Raw genomic sequence first — 19781 nt, 5'->3', positions numbered from 1 at the left:
ATTCTGTCTCTATGGATTTGCCTATTCTGGGTATTTCATGTAAATGGAATCACACAATATGTGACCTTTTGTGTCTGGCTTCTCTCAGCACGTGTTCAAAGCTCATCCACATTGTAGCAAGTACCAGTACTTCACTCTTTTCTATGGCAGAATAATATTCAGTTGTGTGGATATACACTATTTATCCATCCATCCAGTGATGGACACCTGGGCTGTTTCCACCTTTGGCTTTGGTGAATAGCGCTGCTATAAACGTGTGTGTCCATGTGCTGAACACGTCCTTTTAAGGCTTACTTCTCAACAAGGCCCCAGCCTCTTTGCTTGTCTGAGTGTCTCATCCCTGCAGTGTGCATGGTGGTTTTGGAGAAGGGGTCATGGCAATTCAATTATGGGGAAACTGCAGGTTTTCAAAGACTCTGCTCCCCTAAGGGCAATGTGAGAGGCAGGACGGCAGCAGACTAAGCCCCATTCTCTTGACTGGCTAAACCCTAAAGCAAGTTAGAGAAGGGCTCGATTTCATCATTCCATGGAGAAACAGGCCCAGGAAGGTGAAGAGATCGTGTCAAAAACCCACAGCCAGTCAGTGGCAAAGCAGAGACAGAACAGGTCCCTGACCCTCTTCTGTTAAAATGTACCCATGGTGCAGCCACTATGGAAAACTGTATGGAGGCTCCTTAGAAAACTGAAAATAGAATTACCGTATGATCCAGCAATCCTACTCCTGGGCATGTATCTGGAAAAAACTATAATTCAAAAAGGTACATGCACCCCTATGTTCATAGCAGCCCTATTTACAATAGCTAAGACATGGAAACAACCTAAATGTCCATCGACAGATGAATGGGTAAAGAAGATGTGGTACATATATACAATGGAATACTACTCAGCCCCAAAAAAAGAATGAAATAAGGGGTTTCCCTGGTGGCGCAGTGGTTAAGAATCCACCTGCCAATGCAGGGGACACAGGTTCGAGCCCGGGTCTGGGAAGATCCCACATGCCACGGAGCAACTAAGCCCGTGCATTACAACTACTGAGCCTGCGCTCTAGAGCCCGCGAGCCACAACTACTGAGCCCACGTGCCACATCTATTGAAGCCCGCACGCCTAGAGCCTGTGCTCTGCAACAAGAGAAGCCACCGCAATGAGGAGCCCATGCACCGCAATGAAGAGCAGCCCCCGCTCGCCACAACTAGAGAAAGCCCGTGCGCGCAACAAAGTCCCAACGCAGCCAAAATTAAATAAATAAATTAATTAAAAAAAAAATGAAATAAGGCCATTTGCAGCAACATGGATGCAACTAGAGATTATCATACTAAGTGAAGTAAGCCAGACAAATACCACATGATGTCACTTATATGTGGAATCTAAAATATGACAAAAATGAACCTATCTACGAAGCAGAAACAGGCGTAGAGAACAGACTTGTGGTTGCCAAGGGAGAGGGGGCATTGGAGGAGGGATGGATTGCGAGTTTGGGGTTAGTAGATACAAACTATTACATGAAGAATGGATGGACAACAAGGTCCTACTGTATAGCACAGGGAATTATATTCAATGTCCTGGGATAAACCATAATGGAAAAGAATATAAAAAAGAATGTATGTATATGTATAACTGAGTCACTTTGCTGTACAGCAGAAATTAACATTGTAAATCAACTGTACGTCAATAAAAATAAATAAATAAATAAAATGTACCCATGGGATTTAAATGTATGTAGGTGACTGAATGCCATTAAAGAAGAATTTATTACTTACATTTCCTAAGAGAAGGGGTCATGCCACACCACGCAGGGCAGAAGGAGAAGCGAGGGGAAAGCCAAGGCCACAACCCTTATTGGGTTTCCATGGAAAAAGCAAGGCAGGGCAGGGTCAGCAATTGAGGACTGCCTGTGGGAGTCATTCCAGCGGGCTTCAGGGCGTGGGCGCTGTCCCTCATTGTCTGGTACCCGGCCCTGGGTGATTTGCGGAAATATTCATTTGGGGAGTGAGTTATATAAAGGAAGTGGTTGGGGGATTCAGGATTGGTTGGAGAGTTTGCAATATGATTTTTGCATGCCTTCGAAAGCTGGATCACAGGGGAGGTGTAACTTGTGATGAATGGATGCCAAATAGACAAATACAGACTCTAAGAAAACACGGTGAGAACACCCCTGGCGCACTGCTCTCAGCACTGCCCACGTTGCATCTGGAATTAGTGGCCCTGCAATTCCCAGCAGTGGTTTTCCTTCTTCCTCTTCATCTCGTTAACCCCTGGCAGCGTCGTTTGTGGTTTCCTTGCCTCTGCTCCCTTAGGAGAAGGACTGGCCAACTGCAGACACCCTGACCCGAGGCCCTGAGCAGCTGCAGTCGGATGTAGGTGACCCCAGCCCCTGGGGACAGCACTGAGGCCAGGGCCCTGGTGGTCAGGGACGTCAATCAGGCTCAATCTTTATTGGGTGCTGGAGCGCCCTCTGGTGGGAGACCAAAGAGCAGCGCAATTCAAAATTCCACTTCAAGGCCGGGCTTGAAGCCCGGTTATGTTATCAGGGCACCGCTCCTCTGAGGGCTTCTTTCTTGACGTGCCCCTCATGGGATTCACCCGGGGGCTTGTTGATGAAAATATATATGTCAAATGTCCACTATGCACAAAGCACTTTTCCCCCCTTATAAATGAGTCAGTAAGTACCGAGTTGCCTGACTCAAATACCTGCCCCAAGGAGCTCATCAGTGAGTCAAACATGCAAGTATCTATATTTACAGGGGACAATGTGGTAAAGCTGAGGTGAGAGCAGGGAGCTGGTGGAGGACACGGAGTGGGGCATCAACTGCAACCAAGGAGACCAGGGAGGGCTTCTTGAGGGAGGCAGCATTTGAGCTGAGCTCTGAAGGGGGACTGGATTTCAGACGTGGAGGAGGCAAAGCTCTTTTCAGGTGGAAGGAACAATGAGAGACCAGCGCCCCTCCCTACCGTTCTGTGTTCTCTGGTTCCTGCCCTGTCCTCTTTCTTCCTACCTCCCTACTAGCCTGTCATGGGAAGTCTCCCAGTCACGAGTCCTTAAAATGGCTTCTTCCCAGGGGAACATGGTGGCTGGTCCCATCTCCTGCATCTTGCCCCACCCACATTGCACCCTGACTCTGCTAGTAGACACTTGGATTCTGAATCCTGCATTTTGTTGCCAGCCCTGGCTCCACCTCTCCCCCACTGAGGGACCTTTAAGCCACCCCCCGGCTCGGTCACTCTCAGGGCCTCCCCCCGGGTAACCCCTTACCTCCTCATAGTCCTTCACTTATCCGAGTTCACAACATGGGCCTCTGAGGAATATTTCACTAGGAAAAAAAGGTTTTGATTCTTTTAAGGCAAGTTTTCAATGCAGTGGATTACATGCATGTTCTCTGAGTGTCTTTCTGGCAGGGGGAGGGATCTGGGCCCCAGCCCTTGTTCTCCTTTGCTGTCCCAGGGGCTCCTCCTTGCCTCCCCCTATTTTGAGATCATCTTTTTCTCACCCCTTACCCCATGTATCCAGATGACATTTTTCCACAAAGAATTCAGACTGGGCTGCCCCAAGGACTCTGGATCCAAGGCAGCTGTTCAAGGGATACTCCTTGGGACCAGGGCAGGGAAAGAGCCCACCTGTGGCTGAGGAGACCCTGGGTTCACAGAGAAGTTCACAGTTCATCACCATCATCAGCCTTATTAGTAGTAGTAGTAGTACTGTTGCTGTTTTATTCTTGTCCCTCTTCGAAAGTGGGCTTGGCTCTGACATCTGCCCTGCAATAAGACAACTGGCCACAGGGGGGCAGCAGAAGGCATAAGCTTTGCCTGAAAATAACTCAATTGCAGCCCCGCCAAACAACACAGGTCACAGAATCCCAGGAGAGAAGGACCCATTGCGCCTGCTTGTCCCAGAGAGAGAAGCCACAGCCTACAACTGGTCAGGAGAGTGAGGCAGAACTAGAATCCGAAGACCCTAACTTCCCCCACCCCACAAGGCTCCAGTCCTGAGCTGGGCCTCGACAGAGGGGTCTGGGCATGGGTCCTGGTCCACATCCTTCTGAGCACTATGGGGTCCCCGGGGAGACTCACTGAGCTCCCAGCCTAACGGAGGAGTCAGGACTGCAGACCCACCCAGGAGTCGATGGGAGAACAAGCCCCTCTGGCTGCCCCAGAGTCCCTGAAAGCTGGAGGAATCAGAGCAAGAGAGAGAATCGGGGGTAGCTGTTCTCAGGGACAGCTTCCTGGAGGCTGGCTTGGGCTGAGGCTGGGTGAGATGTCACCTGGTAGGGCGGGGCTCACACTTCAGGTCGGCAGGAACCACGGGGCCGGGTTGGGGCGGGAGACGAGGGCTGGGGGCAGCGGGGATGAGCGGGCGCGGGGCTCTGGCTCGGGATGCGGTGGAGCAGCTCCGGCCCTGGGAGCCGGCCTGGGGGTGGAGCCGGGAGAGGGAGCTGGGCGCAGGTGGAGCTGGGCTTGCAAAGACCGTCCGGGGCTGGCTGGGCTGCGGGGTTTGGTGGGGGCTGGGAGGTGGGCGAGATGGGGAAGGGGCTGCGGGAGACCCTGGGCCAGGGAGCTCCCCAGCACTTGACAGAACCCTGGCCTGCGGAAGAATTCTAGAACCATTTGTGGAATTAGATCAAATGCTTAAGGCGAAGGGTGTCCTCAGCTCCGCATCAGCTGGGGTGTCATGGAGGATAATGGGGCAGGCCTGGGAGGACTCCATGGGCAGATAAGATGGGAGAGAATCCAGACGGCCCTTCCCAGGTCCCCCTTCTGCCTGCGTGCAGCAGACGGGAGGACCTGCTGGCCTCTTGTCACCCCTGCCCTGCTCGTCCCACAGACCCCCTCAGCCCTACCCCTGCCCGGGCCTCCCCTCATTAAGATGGTCTGCACACTCGAAGCCTCAGTTTCCCTCTCCGACCTGGACAGGGCGAGACTATATGTTCTCTGCGGGCCCTTCCAGGGCGACAGGCCAGAGTGGACAGAACACGCTGACCCAGACTGGGGGAGAAAAACTTTAATCAGAGAAGGGGACAAGGGGCCTCTTTGTCCTTGTAAGGCCTCCACCGGACCCAGGGAGCTCGGGGTTGGGATAGTGAACGTGGAGGCGGGAAGACTCCAGATGGTCCAGGGAGCAGTCAGGACGGCTGGGCGGCCAGGTCACGTGGCTTTGTGGTGTTTTTGCAAGTGCTTGACTGCCTTTTTCACCTGCACGTCCTTGGGGTCTGAACAGATGGATCTGCCGTGGAGAGTCACCAGCCTACACAGAGGGAGAAAACCGTGCGGGCGCTCAGGGCAGGAAGGCCTTCCAGAGGCCCAGGACCAGCCTCGCCCTGCACTGACGAGGACCCTGAGCCCGCAAGAGGGGCAGGAACTTGCCTGAAGTCACCCAGGGCATCAGCGGCAGCTCTGAGACTCCCGGCTCTGTCCTCGGTGATTCCTGACCCCCCCGGGGTCCCTGCCAGGCCTGACCCTCCCAGGGAGCTGGGGCTGCACGACTTTGCCCCACCCCTCAGACCGCCTGCACCCACCTAGGCCTGGGAACGAGGGGTGCCCGGGAGGGGCCCAGTGCTCAGGGCTCAAGCCCAGGTCCTGGGAAGTGACCACATGGGCCGCTGACCGCCCTGTGATATGGGGCTGTCCGATCTCTCTCAGGGCCTCAGTTTCCCCATAAATCAATGAAGAGCTTAGACCTCACAGCCTGGGGCCCTTTGGGGGCTCGCAGTGTGGGGTACGGGGGCTGCCCTGAGGAGCAGGGCCAGGGGGTCAAGGGACGAAGGCCCTGCTCTCTCCTCTCCTCTCCCCAGTGGCCCTTCTGGGAGCTCCAGGCTCTGCCTTCTCCCACACTCAGCTTCCAGGACAGGGGCAGGGTGGGGACAGGCAGACTCACACGATGGCATCCCTGGGACAGTCCCCTGGGGTCCGGTACCACCTCACCAGCTTCCTGAGAGGAATGGCCCCTTTGAAGTACTGCAGGCAGCACTCTCGGCCCACATTGGCTCCTCGAGCTGCGGGGAAAACAAAGCAGGAGCAGCTGTGTCTGCGTGGGGAGGGCATGTGCATGGCTATGGGGTGGAGGCGCTGTGAGGGTCTGCACGTGTGTGTGTGTGTGTGTGTGTGTGTCTGGAGTGGAGTCTGTGTGTGCATATCTGCATGTGTGTTGGTGTGCCTATGTGTGTCTGTGGTATCGGGGTGGATCCGTGTGTGTGTGTTTCTGCATGTGTGTGTCTGTGTGGTTGGGAGGGGTCTCTTGTGGGGGGGGTCTGTAATTGTATTTCTGTGTAGGGTGTATGTGAGGGGTCTGCACATGTGTATCTGTGTGTGTCTGTGTGTGTCAATGCGTGCACGATTGTGTGCATGAGGTCCTGTGTGTGCTTTGGGGGGCCCTTTGAGTTTGTGTGTCTGTCTGTTCACGTATCTGTGTATGGGAGGGTTTGTGTATGCATGTCTGTGTGTGTGCCTGTGAGTGTGTGTCTGTATGTGTGCATATTTGTGTGTGTGAGATCTCTGTGTGTGTGCATGTGTGTATCTGCGTGTGTTTGGGGAGTCTGTGCATATATGTGTGTTTCTGCATGTGTGTGCATCCGTGTGTGCTCACACTCAGACCAGCCCCGAATCACCAAATGTTGACTCTGGGCCAGGCTCTGGGCTGAGCCTTTGCTACCGCTGCCCCTTCAGCCCTCAAGCACATCTGGAGACAGGTGCTGTCACTACCCCATTCTACAGATGAGAAAGTGGAGGTCCGAGGTGTGAACACACTTTCCTGGGACTCAGGGTCCTCATCTTTGCACAAGAAAAAATATCCAACACTTGCTAACTGGCAAGCTGGTAATCTGTGACTTCAATTAAGGCCGTGACAGAGTGTTTTCTAGGAAGCCTCTGACTGTCCTCTGACCACTTCGGGGGTGGAACTTGGTTTGACTAACACGGAGCTGACCAGGCCCAGCGTTTTACGAAGTGAGAGTGAACGTGCAGCCAACTCTGAAGACCACCCCATTAAGATAACCCCGAAGACTGCAGCTGTGTCACCATGTCACCACGCAGGGCGCTAACCAGCTTTATTTCTAAAGTAACAATCTTATCTCAGTCTTCCTTTCCCAACTGAGTATAAAAATCTCCTTTTTCACCTGCTCTGGGAACCAGTTCTCCTGCCTTAATGCTGATCCCCTCATTGTATATAAGACCCATTAATAAAATAGACTCTAACAAATACTTGTGAGAATTCTTCCTTTTCCACTGTCAAAACACAACCACAGTCACTGCCTCACAACATTTGCAGTGTGAGACATGCAAGTACTTTGTTCCTCGGAAGCTGAGCCCCAAGTCCTGGGGCATCCTCCTCCTCGTCCTCATCTCCATCCTCTTCCTCCTCCTCCTCCTCCTCCTTCTCATCATCATCATTTTCCTTTGAATGCCTCCCTCAAAATCCTATTGCTGCCGGCCTCTCGCATCTTTGTAGGAATAAGTGGGGTGTAGGAATAATGTGTGTGTGCAGCTGCTGTAGCCTCAGTGCCCCCACTCCTCCTTGCCCTGTGTCCTTTCCTCCTGCTGCCTCTGATCTGCCCTCACCTGCGTGGGTGTCCTGCAGGGAAGCCCCCAGGAGGAGGGCGGCCAGGAGCAGCATCTTCAGGGAGGTCATGGTGCCGGGAGCCCAGGAGAAGGTCTCTGTGTGTGGGTCTCTTTGCTCAGGGGAGACCAGGATGAGCACCAAGTGCGGAGGTGACCTATTTAACTTCTTTGGGGATCTTGCCCCGCCTCCTGTCACCTCCCCCCACATCCTTCCCTAGACCCATGGAGTTCGACGCATTTGAGGTGATTCGGCAGAAGCCCAGTCTTGGAATATTTGCGGCTTTCCAGAGAATAGACACTCAGCTGGGGACAGAGGTGGGTTATGTGTGTCCGGGGGCCGTGACACACTTCTCCTTTCACAGGAGACATTTCTTGGTTCCTCAATTAGCAGAACCAAAAAGCCTCCATCCTAAGCTGCGTGCACCCCTGCTCTGAGGCTGGCGAGTCTCCTTCACGCACGGCGCCCTGGGCTGGAGGACGGCCAGGCAGGGGCCAAGAGGGGCTGCTTAACCTGGGCCCGGAGGGGCTTCAGGGTGCCAGGAAGGCCTCCTCAGGCGGTCGGCAGGCTGCACGGGCACACGGCGTCTCTCTGCAGGGAGAGCTCCGTCTCATTCTGAGAAAGGTCTGACGCCCAGACAGACTTGGTTGTGGGTCCTTCCCTAAGCTGGGCCCTGGACCACAGAAGGCCAGAGCCCAGCAGGTTTGAATCACCATGTAGTCCCAATCTGTAGAGATTGGGAAGCCAAGTTCCCTCTGGCTCCTAGCAGAGCCAAGTCTGCACTGGGCATGTGGTCAGGGTCCAGTCCCAGCCAGGCCCTGAGCAGAATTTCCACGAACCCCATGGGCTACAGCATCCCTGCATCAGGTCAGTCTCCTGGCCACCAGAGAAAATGGCCAACAGTCTGCTCAGGGCTCCCCCCGAACCAGATTATGGGAGTCCCTTAGCTAGAAGGAGAGTCCCATGCCCACCTCCACAGGCTGCATCTCACCAGGGCCACCCTGGACTTTGATTCTGACACGTGGGGTCTAGGCTTGACTCCACCCCGTCCCTGAGCAACCAGAGGCAGCTCAGAATGACACCCACCCACCCCTGCAACAGGGTGTCTGGTGCATCTGACCCTCTCAGGGTCAGCTCTGTGTTAATCACTGAGCCATTATTACCATTTCATTGCCAGTGATGAAAACAACAGCAGGTGCTGTTGTTTTTGTTTTGTTTTGTTTTTGTTTCTAATTGACCTGTAACACTGTTAGTTCCAATAGTACAACATAGCGTTTCAATATTTCTATACATTACAAAGTCACCAAAGTTATTACAATACTATTGACTATATTCACTATGCTGCACATTTCATCCCAGTGACTCAATTATTTTGCAAACTGGAAGTTTGTACCTCTTAATCTCCCTCACCTATTTCACTCATCCCCCTGCGCCTCTCCCCTCTAGCATTCACCTGTTTGTTCTCTGTGTCTATGAGTCTGTTTCTGTTTTATTATGTTTGTTCATTTGTTTTTTGGATTCCACATGTGAGTGAAATCATATGGTATTTGTCTTTCGCTATCTGATTTATTTCACTTGGTATAATACCTTCTAGGTACATCCATGTTGTCACAAATGGCAAGATTTCATTCTTTTTTATTTCATTCTTTTTTATATGTATATATATACCACATCTTCCTTATCCATTCATCTATTGATGGGCACTTAGGTTGCTTCCATATCTTGACTGTTATGAATAATGCTGCAATAAACATAGGGGTGCATATATCTTTTCAAATTAGCGTTTTTGTTTTCTTTAGATAAATACCCAGGAGTAGAATTGTTGGATTCCATGGTAGTTTTATTTTTAATTATTTGAAGAACCTCCATAATGTTTTCCACAGTAGCTGCACCAACTTACATTCCCACCAACAGTGCACAAGGGTTCCCTTTCCTTCACACCCTCACCAACACTTGTTACTTGTTGTCTTGTTGATTATAACCGTTCTGAGGTGTGAGGTGATAGCTCATGTGGTTTTGATTTGTATTTCCCTGATGATTAGTGACGATGAGCATCGTTTTCATGTGCCGGTTGGCCATTTGTATGTCTCCTTTGGAAAAATGTCTATTCAGTTCCTCTACCCATTTTTTAATCAGGTTGGTTTTTGTTTGTTTGTTTGTTTGTTTGATGTTGAGTTGTATGAGTTCTTTGTATATTTTGGGTGTTAACCCCTTATCAGATATATCATTTGAAAATATAATCTCCCATTCAGTAGGCTGCCTTTTTGTTTTGTTGATAGTTTCCTTTGCTGTGCCAAAACTTTTCAGTTTGATGTAGTTCCATTTGTTTATTTTTGATTTTGTTTCCCTTGCCTGAGGAGACCTATCCAAAAAAAATATTACTGAGACCAAAGTCAAAGAGTGTACTACCTATGTTCTCTTTTTTATTTTTTTTAAACAGCATATATGGTATATTTTATAAAACTGTACATTAAAAATGTAATCTAAAAAAAAAATGTAATCTATGCACACAGATAAAAAGTACAGGTTATATGCCAATACTGGTTATTTCTCAGTTCATGAGAGCATGAACTGAGCCTATGTTCTCTCCTAGGAGCTTTATGGTTTTAAGTCTTACATTTAAGTCTTTAATCCATTTTGAGCTTATTTTTGTATAGGGTATGAGAAAGTAGTCCAGTTTGATTTTTTTGCACGTAGTCATTCAGCTTTCCCAACACCATTTATTGAAGAGGCTGTCTTCTCCTCGTTGTGTATTCTTACCTCCTTTGTTGCAGATTAATTGCCCATATAAGTGTGGGCTTATTTCTGGGCTCTCTATTCTGTTCTATTGATCTATGTGTTTTTGTGCAGTACCATACTCTTTTGATTACTTCAGCTTTGTAGGATAGTTTAAAATCAGGCACTGTTTGTTGAAACCCAACTCTACCAGGAGCAGTGCTCAGACTATAACCTCATCAGCCCTCACGGCTCACCTGTGAAAGGAAACCATGACGCTGGACTAGATCATAAGAGGATGTCACGTGCTCTTCCTCCTCCCCCAGGGCCACCTCCCCCAGGCTGGGCTGCTTCAGTTCCTGGTTGGGGGAGTCCTCCTGTCCATGGTAGAACCACCCTGTGGGTGGGATGCTCTGTCGTGTCCTTGCTGTGTGACCTCAGGAAGCTCACAGGCCCTCTCTGGGCCTCAGTTTCATTTCCTGTAGGGGGACTCAGGAGACCCCACCAAGGCTGTAGGTCTGAGAAACATGGGGTCCTCCCTTAGTGGAGGACAATTTGTCTGCTTCTCTTAAGGTCACATCGCCTGCCAGAGACCCCTAACCCCACCCACTCCTCAAGCCACAGCCCAAGAGGGTTTTCTGTCCCCAGCCTGTCCCACTGGCCGTTCCTCCTATCCCCAGGGCAGGTTTCCATTTGCACATGCAGTGGAGCAGAGGGGAGGGGAGTGGCATCTTCCTGTCTGTGCACATCTTTGGCACCAGCTTCCTACAGATGAGGGGGCAAACTGTACCCCCCACAGAGGAGTGCCCAGCAGCCCCCCTCCTGCTGAGTCAGAAGAGAACAGGCCCAGCTGGGGAAGGGGTGCTGGTGCCCTCAGCCACCCTGGCTGAGGAGGGGAAGCTCTGGCCTGGAGACAGAAAGGAAACACAAAAGCCCAGAGGTGCTCGGGGAGGGCCTGTGTCCTGGAGGACGCAGAGGGGGCATGTCTGCTGATGCAGCCCCTCCTGGATGGAAGTCTCTGCATCCTCTCTGCTTCCCATGCCCTCTGCCTAGTGGCTTCTGCCCCCCGTCTTGTGGACACTCCACCTCCCACCGGGGCTCTTCTCTGTTGGACAACAGTAAACGGTTATGATGGTGATTAGCAGCTTTATTAACAGCAAGGCCGCCCCAGCACCCACTGCTGGGAAACCCCCTGAGTGGGTTTCGAGTTTCCCTTGTTTCGCCACAGACTCAGAACTTTTCTCTGGAAGAACCCAAGTTGCCCTGTCCCTTCTAGGGAACAGGTTACAGGAGCAGGAGCAGAGGGTTCCGGACTAGCTCTGGGCGGGCGCAGCCTGCCTAGCCGGGGACGGGGAACAGAGCAGCAAGTGTGTCAGGGAGCCCCTGCCGCGTGCCCAGCACTGTGCCAGGGCTATGGGGCGGGCAGAGGCCAGATGCCACCCGTGCCCTTGGGGGAGTTCGCAGGAAGTGAGCGTGGAGAAACAAGGCCTGGCCTCACAGGGGAACGTGCAGGTGAGGTAAAGGGCTGCAGGGCCTGGGTGCGGGGCGAGGTTGGCCACGTTGGAGGCCCCAAGGAGGCTGCAGCCAGTGAGCTGGGCCGGGCGGGTGGGAGGACTTATACCAAGAGGAGGGGTGGGCATTTCACATGAGGGGAGCACGGAGCAAAGGTGCAGAGATAAATGGGGGAAACAGCACGGAACCCTAGTGCGGAAGATGGCCTGGATGTGACACCGAGACAGTAAACTCCGTGGCGACAGGAGCGTGTCTGCTTTCTTTACCACCGTGTGTGTCCCCAGCGCCAAGCACAGTGCCTGCCATACAGCGGGCTCGCAACGAGCCTTGACTGAGTGAGTACAGGACGGAAAGGCAAGCTGGTGACACGGCGTAGGAACCGGGGTGTGGGGAGAGGGCCTGGAGGGATGAGTGCATCTCTCAGCCTAACTTGCGAGAGACAGAGGTGACCAGGGACATTTTTGAGGTGGTTTCCTCACCAGGGATTAACCCACTTATTCCCCTTTGGTTCTCCCAGCTGTGAAACAAACTCCAAGGGACCTTCCAGATGAGTGTCCTGGAGGGTGGGCCTGTGATAAGGGTCTCAAAAGGCCTTTATGGTGCTATGTGGCCTCGAAGGTCTGTCAGGGGGATCAGGAATGCGCCCTGGAAGAGGGAGAGGGAGGGAGGCCGAGAGGGGCCGCAGGGGAGGGGGCGCTCCAGATGGAGGAAGGGGGCGGGCACAGGCAGGGAAGCAGGCCAGATACAGGCCTGTTAAGAGAACGGCATCACAGGGGAATTGCATCGGAGCGGGAGGAAGTGGCGAAGCTTCCAGAGGTCTCAACACCTCTGCCTCAAGCCGCCCAGACACCTGCCTATTCACCTGCCACCCCTCCTGCCCCAGCCCTGCCACCGCTGCCACGGGCAGTCCCTCGAGGGTAAAACCAGCTAGCAGGGTCAACATGCCCCGCCCCAGATCTAGCTTGAAGGAGCCGGACCAGCCTGATTCCGGCTTCCTTTCAGGTGAAGGAGGGAGGGAGGGTTCCTGGCCCACCCCTGGCTCTACCACGGGCTGGGCGGGAACCAGGGATGCTGCTGTCACACCCCCCAAAACTTAGCCCCAAGCCACCGAGCAGGGACCGGGTTGCTGGGGTGTGGAAGCTCTTTATCATCTTCAAATTGCACAGTTGTCGCTGGGGCAGCAAAGTTGTCACTGTGGGTCACACCCATGTCAGCTGAGGCCCAGGGTCTCCTGCAGGAGATGGAGCGTTTTGTCTACTCAGTTCCATCCTCTGGCAGCTGAAGCTAGATTCGTCCTGCCCTGCCCTGCCCATGGGGGCCGAGGTGTGCAGGTCCCCAAAGTTATCTCCATCCTCCAGTCCCAAGATATGTCCCACTCCCCTGCCCCGAGGGCCTGATGTACTCACTGATGCACTGATATCTGTTGTTCCTGACAGGTTGCGGGTCTGCTTGGTTCCTCAGGTCAGAAACGCAAGGGTCATCCCTGCCCTGGGGTCTTCCCCCACTCCCCTCCTACTGAGTCGGCCACCTAGACATGTCTTGAATCCATCTCCTTCTCACCATCCACATGGCCACCCCTGCATCTCTCTGCTGGACCACGGCCCCACACTCATCTCCCCGCTCCCAGCCTTGCCCTCCAGTCCATCCTCTCTAAAGCCCAGTGATCTTCCCTAAACACAAATGTCAGCAAGGCTCTCCCCTTGCAAAATCCTTCATTACCCTCAGGATGAGGTCCAGATTCCCACCGACTTCTCAGCCTCGACTTTTGTGCCCAGCCCTGCCACCTACCATGTCACTTTTTTCCAGCCACATCGATGATTTTTCAGTTCCTTGAAAATGCCAGGCTCTCACTGACACTACTCAAGCCTTTGCACAGCCTGTCCCCTGCTTCCCATCTAGAACACTCTCTCTGCTCCCCACACCCCACCACCTTTCATTCCTACCCTCCTTCAGATCACAGCTTAAACTCTCACTTCCTTCCTTCAGCTCCAATTTTCCTTTGTGTCATCATAGGTCACTGACTTCCCCATTATGCTCTCTTTCCATTGCATTGTGATGGCTGGTTTATTGCTGTGAACTCCTTGAAAACAGGATCTCTCTCTCTTTTTTTTTTTTTTAACATCTTTATTGGAGTATAATTGCTTTACGTTGTTGCGTTAGTTTCTGCTGTATAATAAAGTGAATCAGCTATATGTGTACATATATCCCCATATCCCCTCCCTCTTTCATCTCCCTCCCACACTCCCTATCCCACCCCTCTAGGTGGTCACAAAGCACCGAGCTGATCTCCCTGTGCTATGGGGCTTCTTTCAGCTTGTACCTCCAGGACTAGCACCCAGTAAGTACTCCATAAAATATGCTTATTGAATGGATGAAGAGGTGGGTGGTTGGATGGATGGGTGAATGGATGGACGAATGAGGGAGGGATGGATGGATGTATGGCTGGGTGAGTGGATGCATGGATGGGTGAATTGACGCATGGATGTGTGGATGGATGGATGGATGGATGGCTGGGTGAGTGGATGCATGGATGGGTGAATTGACACATGGATGTGTGGATGGATGGATGGATGGACACTTACACATTTCTGAAGTACAGCTTGGGCCCAGCTTCCATTCTATCTAGTGGTTCCTTCACCCCAGAACAAGTGACTTTTTTTATTTATTTTTGGCTGTGTTGGGTCTCTGTCGCTGCATGTGGGCTTTTTTCTCTAGTTGCAGCGAGCGGGGGCTACTCTTCGTTGCGGTGCGCGGGCTTCTCATTGCGGTGGCTTCTCTTGTTGCGGAGCACGGGCTCTAGGCACATGGGCTTCAGTAGTTGTGGCTCGCGGGCTCTAGAGCGCAGGCTCAGTAGTTGTGGTGCACGGGCTTAGTTGCTCCGTGGCATGTGGGATCTTCCCGGGCCAGGGCTTGAACCCGTGTCCCCTGCATTGGCAGGCGGATTCTTAACCACTGCACCACCAGGGAAGTCCCAAGGACAAGTGATTTTTGATCTAGTGTGTCCCACCGGTTCATGAGATACACCTGAATCCTTCTGTCATGGATGAGGTGGAGGAACCCAACCAAGGCACTCTTTGACTCTTTTTCCATCTAGTTCACAGCTTCCTTGTGGGTTGTGGCCATTTCCTGCCTCTTGCCAAACCTAAATTGATTCAATTGTGGCTTTGATCTCATCCCTTCTTCGTTCCAGAAGGTCCTTCTTCGTTCCATTACACTCCCACCTCCTGGCTCCTCACAATCTCCCACCCCACGGTCCCCTTCCCCTCTGCTGATGACATGATCCCATTTCTCTGCTTCCATGAAACCTCTCCTTGCCCCCAACTCCCCTCTCTCCTAACCCCCAGCACACTGTTCTCCTAGTTCCCCTTTTATTCAGGACCAAACTTCTCCTATGTGTGGTCTACATCTCCCACTACCAATTTCCTCTCGACCCACGTGTGATTTAATTCTTAGACTGTGGCTTCTGGCACTGACACTCTGGGGAAGTGACTCTCTCTAGGCCTCTCAACATCACCCCCTCCATGGCCACTCCTTGAACTTCCCATCCCCTCACAGAGGGCAGTGGTTACCAGCAGGTGCTCTGGAAGCATTACCTACAGCTCCAGTCCTTCATCTATCTGTCCCTGGTTGTGTGACCCAAGAACAAGACTATGAACCTCACTGTCCCCATCTGTAAAATGGACATGTTGGTAGACTCTCCCTCATGGTATTGCTGGGAAAATGAACTGAGATGATATATGTAAAGTTCTTCATCCCCAGCTGGTTTGATGAGTCTCCTTGTCATCACCGAGAACCCGCTTCCCTTCTTGACATTCCTCCCCATGGGATTCGACACATGGCTCCTGCCTGAGCTCTTTGTGGGCTCCTCTCCTCAGAAACATCCCTGAGCTCTCACCCCAGGTTGGGTGAGATTCTTAGCAGTTACGTTTATGGGTGAGTGGATGCATGGATGCATGGATGGGTTTACTTTGTCCTCACAACAGCCCTAGGAGGTAAGAGCTATTATTATCTACATTTTACAGATGAGGAAACTGGGGGCCAACCACAGTGGTTAAGAAACTGGTCCACTTCAGAAAGAGAAAATCAAATACCGTATGCTAACAAGTATATATATAGAATCTAAAAAAAAAAAAAAAAAAAATGGTTCTGAAGAACCTAGGGGCAGTACAGGAATAAAGACGCAGACATAGAGAATGAACTTGAGGACATGGGGGGGCGGGGAAGGGTAAGCTGGGACGAAGTGAGAAGTGGCCTTGGCATGGACATATATACACTACCAAATGTAAAATAGAGAGCTAGTGGGAAGCAGCTGCATAGCACAGGGAGATCAGCTCAGTGCTTTGTGTCCACCTAGAGGGGTAGGATAGGGAGGGTGGGAGGGAGATGCAAGAGGGAGGAGATATGGGGATATATGTTTATGTATAGCTGATTCACTTTGTTATACAGCAGAAACTAACACACCATTGTAAAGCAATTATACTCCAATAAAGATGTTAAAAGAAATTAATTACTTTAAAAAAAAAAAGAAAAAGAAACTGTTCCAAGGGTACAGAGCTAGCCTGTGGCAGAAGCATGCCCGGGGCTCTGTCCTAGGGTGTGTTTTCACCTCAAGCAACCCTTTATCCCTCCCTGATGTCTCCACTCAGGCCTTTGATCTTGGGATGGATGCTTCCTAAATCTCTTTCCCCAGAGATCAAACACACACCCCTGGACTCCACCCCATCCTCTGGCCTCCTCTTGCCGGCACTGTCAGCTGCCTTAGCTCTCTCTGCCTTGCGATCTAGCTGGCTCTGTGCACGTCTGTCACCCACATTGACTGTGAGCCCCAGAGAGGAAGAAAGCTGTCCACTCATGGTTCACTCAGCCTCAAGAACCAGAAAGGGAGAAACAAGTTCCCTTTCCACCAACTTCCCTCTTTTCTGTTCAAGCCAGTATCATTCCCTACCTCCCCATCTGCCTCACTGGTCTGAAACTTTGCCCTTGACTCATTCCTCGCCTCCAGCCCCCACATTGCATCAGGCACAGACTCTGCTCAGCGATGTCGTCAGGCAACGCTCAGCTTTCTCACTTCCTCTCATTCCCACTGGCTCAACATGAATCCTTCACACCCAGACTGTATCAACAATTTCCAATCCTATTTCCTCCTCTCTGGTCCTCTAGACGCCACCCACCTGCATGCTTATGTCTGATAGGTCTTTCTCAAGGGCTGCTCTGACGACATACTGCCCCCCTCAAGAACCATCGATGGCTCCCTGCTTCCTTCTGCCTCCACTAGAAACTCTTCGGGCCAGTCTTTAAGCCCTACTGTCAATCTGATCCATCCCTCCCTAGTCAGTCTCATCTCACGGATCCCCAGGGTTCACCTTATACTCTGTGCCTGGGTTTGCGGCTCCTGTCCTCTGCTTTTCTAGATTACCCATCCCCTTCTCCGCAAACCAAATTCTACCCATTTCTCATATATGACATGCCATAATGGATTAAGCAAGGGGGTCACTGTGGAGCCGAGGGGCTGGGAACAAAGACTCACAGTCAGGTAACCCGGGTTTGAATTTAGCTCTGCCATCGGCAAGTTGGGGGATTTCAAGCAAGTCATTTCCCTCTGAGCCTAGGTTCCACATCTATAAAATGAAAATAATAATAGTAACTGCATTAGAAGGTTTGAGTTCGCATCAACTGCCTTAGCACCTATATCTGGCAAATAGTACGTGTTCCTGACTTTAAATATCATCTCTATGCCAATGACTCCCAAATTCCTCCCGCCAACTCCAGACTTGTATATCAGCTGCCTACTCAACATGTCAAACAGATGTCTCAAACCACCAAGTCCAAAACTGAATTCCCCATTCCCGTTCACTCCCACACCTGCTCCTCCTCTGTTCTTTGCCAGCCCCTTCCGTCCGGTTACTTGGCCAGAAACCTGGGTGCCATCCTTGACGCCTCTTTCTCTCACCCCCCGCTTCCCATCTGTCCGGTGATCACCTGGCTCTGACTCCAGAATCCATCCAGAGCCTATCATCTCTCCCCTGGATTCCTACACTGCCTCCTGGCCGTCTCCCCACCTCCATCCTTGCTCCCTACAGTCTATTGTCAGCACAGCTGCCACAGGGAACGTGAGTGTCCTCTGATCAGAGCATCTCCATGGCTTTCCATCGCACTCAGAGGAAAAACCAAGGACCCCACGGCAGCTACAAGGCCCTGTGTGCTCTGCACCCATCCCTACCCTGCTAACTTTGGCATGTTCTTTCCCTGGATACCTGTGTGCCTCGCTCCTTCACCTCCTTCAAATTTTACTTAAATGTCACTTTTCAGTGAGGTCTACCCTATTTAAAACTGCAACCCACCCCCACCTCTTCCTCTGCTCTATTTTTTCTTTTTCTTCTTGCTGTAATACTTACCACCCTCAAACATACTATACCACTGACTTACTTATTCTGCCTGCTGTTCATTGCCTGTCTCCTACCCGTATCCCCCTACCCCCATCCCCACTGGAATGTAAGTTCCACGGGACAAAGGCCTTTCAGTGAAGCATATCCCCCGGCACATAGTGGGCCATATTCTACATACTGGTAGAATTCAGTGAGTGGATGAATAATGGCTGATATTGTTCGGGGGGCAGAGTACAGAAGCACTTCTCATGCAGTCTCACTCTTACCGGTGATGGACTTGTCTCACTCCCTCTCGTGCCTGGGCTTTAGCACTCCATCTGGGCTCCCGCTCCAGCCCTGTAAAACAGTTCCTCTTATTCACTGCTAGAGTCCAACTCTCTCTTTCTGGGGAGCATTTGTCCCAGTTTCCAAGTTATTTCACAGGCAGGTCTTTGGTCTCTTGACAGCACTGGGACAATTCCAGGCTGTGCTGCCGAGTGACCGGTTCAAGGCACTCAGCCCTCAGGGAGCAATGACGGATCTTTCGTTCGGATGTCAGAGGTCTGCTGCAGCCTGCTCCGAGCCTGGCAGCCTGCCTGGGGCGGGTGGGGGTGGGGGTGGGGTCCTTCCTATCCAATCTGACCCTCGTGCTCCCAAGAAAGGTTTGTTCAGCACCAGGGTCAGCGCTCAGAGCCCAGCATCCTGGAAGGAGAACATGGCACCCTTTCTAAGGAGCCTGGTGGATCTGGTCTCTTTGAAAGTCTAGGGGTTTCCCCGCATTCCTGTCCAATCTGAGTCACTGCAGACAAGCCAACAGGGACAAGAGCAGCGGCGTTGGGCCATTCGACATGTGGCACAGTCCTGCGTGGATCGTGGCTCCCCCAGTGAGGGCTGAGGGTGCAGAGGGGGTGTGGCCACTGCTGAGCAGGGTCCAGACCTGGGAAGTATGAGCCCCCAGAGGAGGCTAAGGCCCTGTTCCCTTTCCAGAGAGAAGCCGGCGCCTCAGCAGCCCTCCGGGCCCAGCCACGTGGGTTGTGGCTTGTCCTACCACACGCGGGGCTTTCCCCTCAACCCCACTTGCTTCAGCATCTCCCTCCTTCCTGCCTTGCCTCCGTCCCATCAACTCTCCAGACTCATTGTTTTTTTTTTTTTTTCAGATGAAACTAAAACTATCTAAACTAACTCCAAAAATAATTTGGTATTTTTATTGGGATCACATTGAGTGTATAGATGTCCTTAGGGAGCTGGGTATCTGTACCATCTACTCCTTGAAGTTTTTCTTAGCCTGTCCGACCTCTCCTCCCCCAGCCAGCTCCCCCTCATCCCCGCCCTCCCTGTGGGGTACAGGCTGGGGAGCAGGGTGACTGGCTCTCTCTGGTGTCTGAGGTTGGCCTGTTTAAGGATGTGCTCTCAGGGGAGATGGGGAGGAGCATGGGAATGAGGGCAGGGAAGGGATGGAAGCCCAGAGAAGGTGTGACATCAGGCACAGCCCCCCAGGGAGCTTCTGCCTGGCCCCGCGGGGGCTCTAAAGTGAGAGTTAGAAGCAAAAGCAGCCAAAGGGAGTGGGGCTCCGGGCGGGACACCAGCACCGTTAACCATGCCCATGAACCCGCCACCAGGTAAGCGTCAATATTACTGCTCTCCCC

General features: G+C 52.2%; 1 protein-coding gene across 1 annotated transcript; it reads right to left on the bottom strand.

Moving 5' to 3' along the window:
• Nucleotides 1-4562: 4562 nt before the first annotated feature.
• Nucleotides 4563-8781, bottom strand: CCL17 (C-C motif chemokine ligand 17). Its single transcript, XM_082438197.1, has 3 exons — nucleotides 7546-8781; nucleotides 5867-5984; nucleotides 4563-5236 (listed from the first exon to the last, which is right to left on the bottom strand). Exons 1-3 carry the CDS (start codon nucleotides 7751-7753, stop codon nucleotides 5137-5139), a joined length of 426 nt encoding a protein of 141 aa, XP_082294323.1. The 5' UTR covers nucleotides 7754-8781; the 3' UTR covers nucleotides 4563-5136.
• Nucleotides 8782-19781: the final 11000 nt, after the last annotated feature.

Source organism: Balaenoptera physalus, assembly GCF_965194825.1.
Source record: "Balaenoptera physalus genome assembly, chromosome: 19".
Taxonomy (NCBI): domain Eukaryota; kingdom Metazoa; phylum Chordata; class Mammalia; order Artiodactyla; family Balaenopteridae; genus Balaenoptera; species Balaenoptera physalus.
Note: the sequence above shows the minus strand (reverse complement) of the source record. Positions and strands in the feature narration are given on the sequence as shown.

Bases quoted from the DNA above. Each gene is read 5' to 3' on its own strand.
- CCL17 (XM_082438197.1), bottom strand. From the start codon at position 7,753: ATGTGGGGGGAGGTGACAGGAGGCGGGGCAAGATCCCCAAAGAAGTTA. The intron at 5,985-7,545 runs GTGAGGGCAGAT...TTTTCCCCGCAG, and splicing joins CCTGCAGGACACCCACGCAG to CTCGAGGAGCCAATGTGGGC. The intron at 5,237-5,866 runs GTGAGTCTGCCT...CCCTCTGTGTAG, and splicing joins TGTCCCAGGGATGCCATCGT to GCTGGTGACTCTCCACGGCA.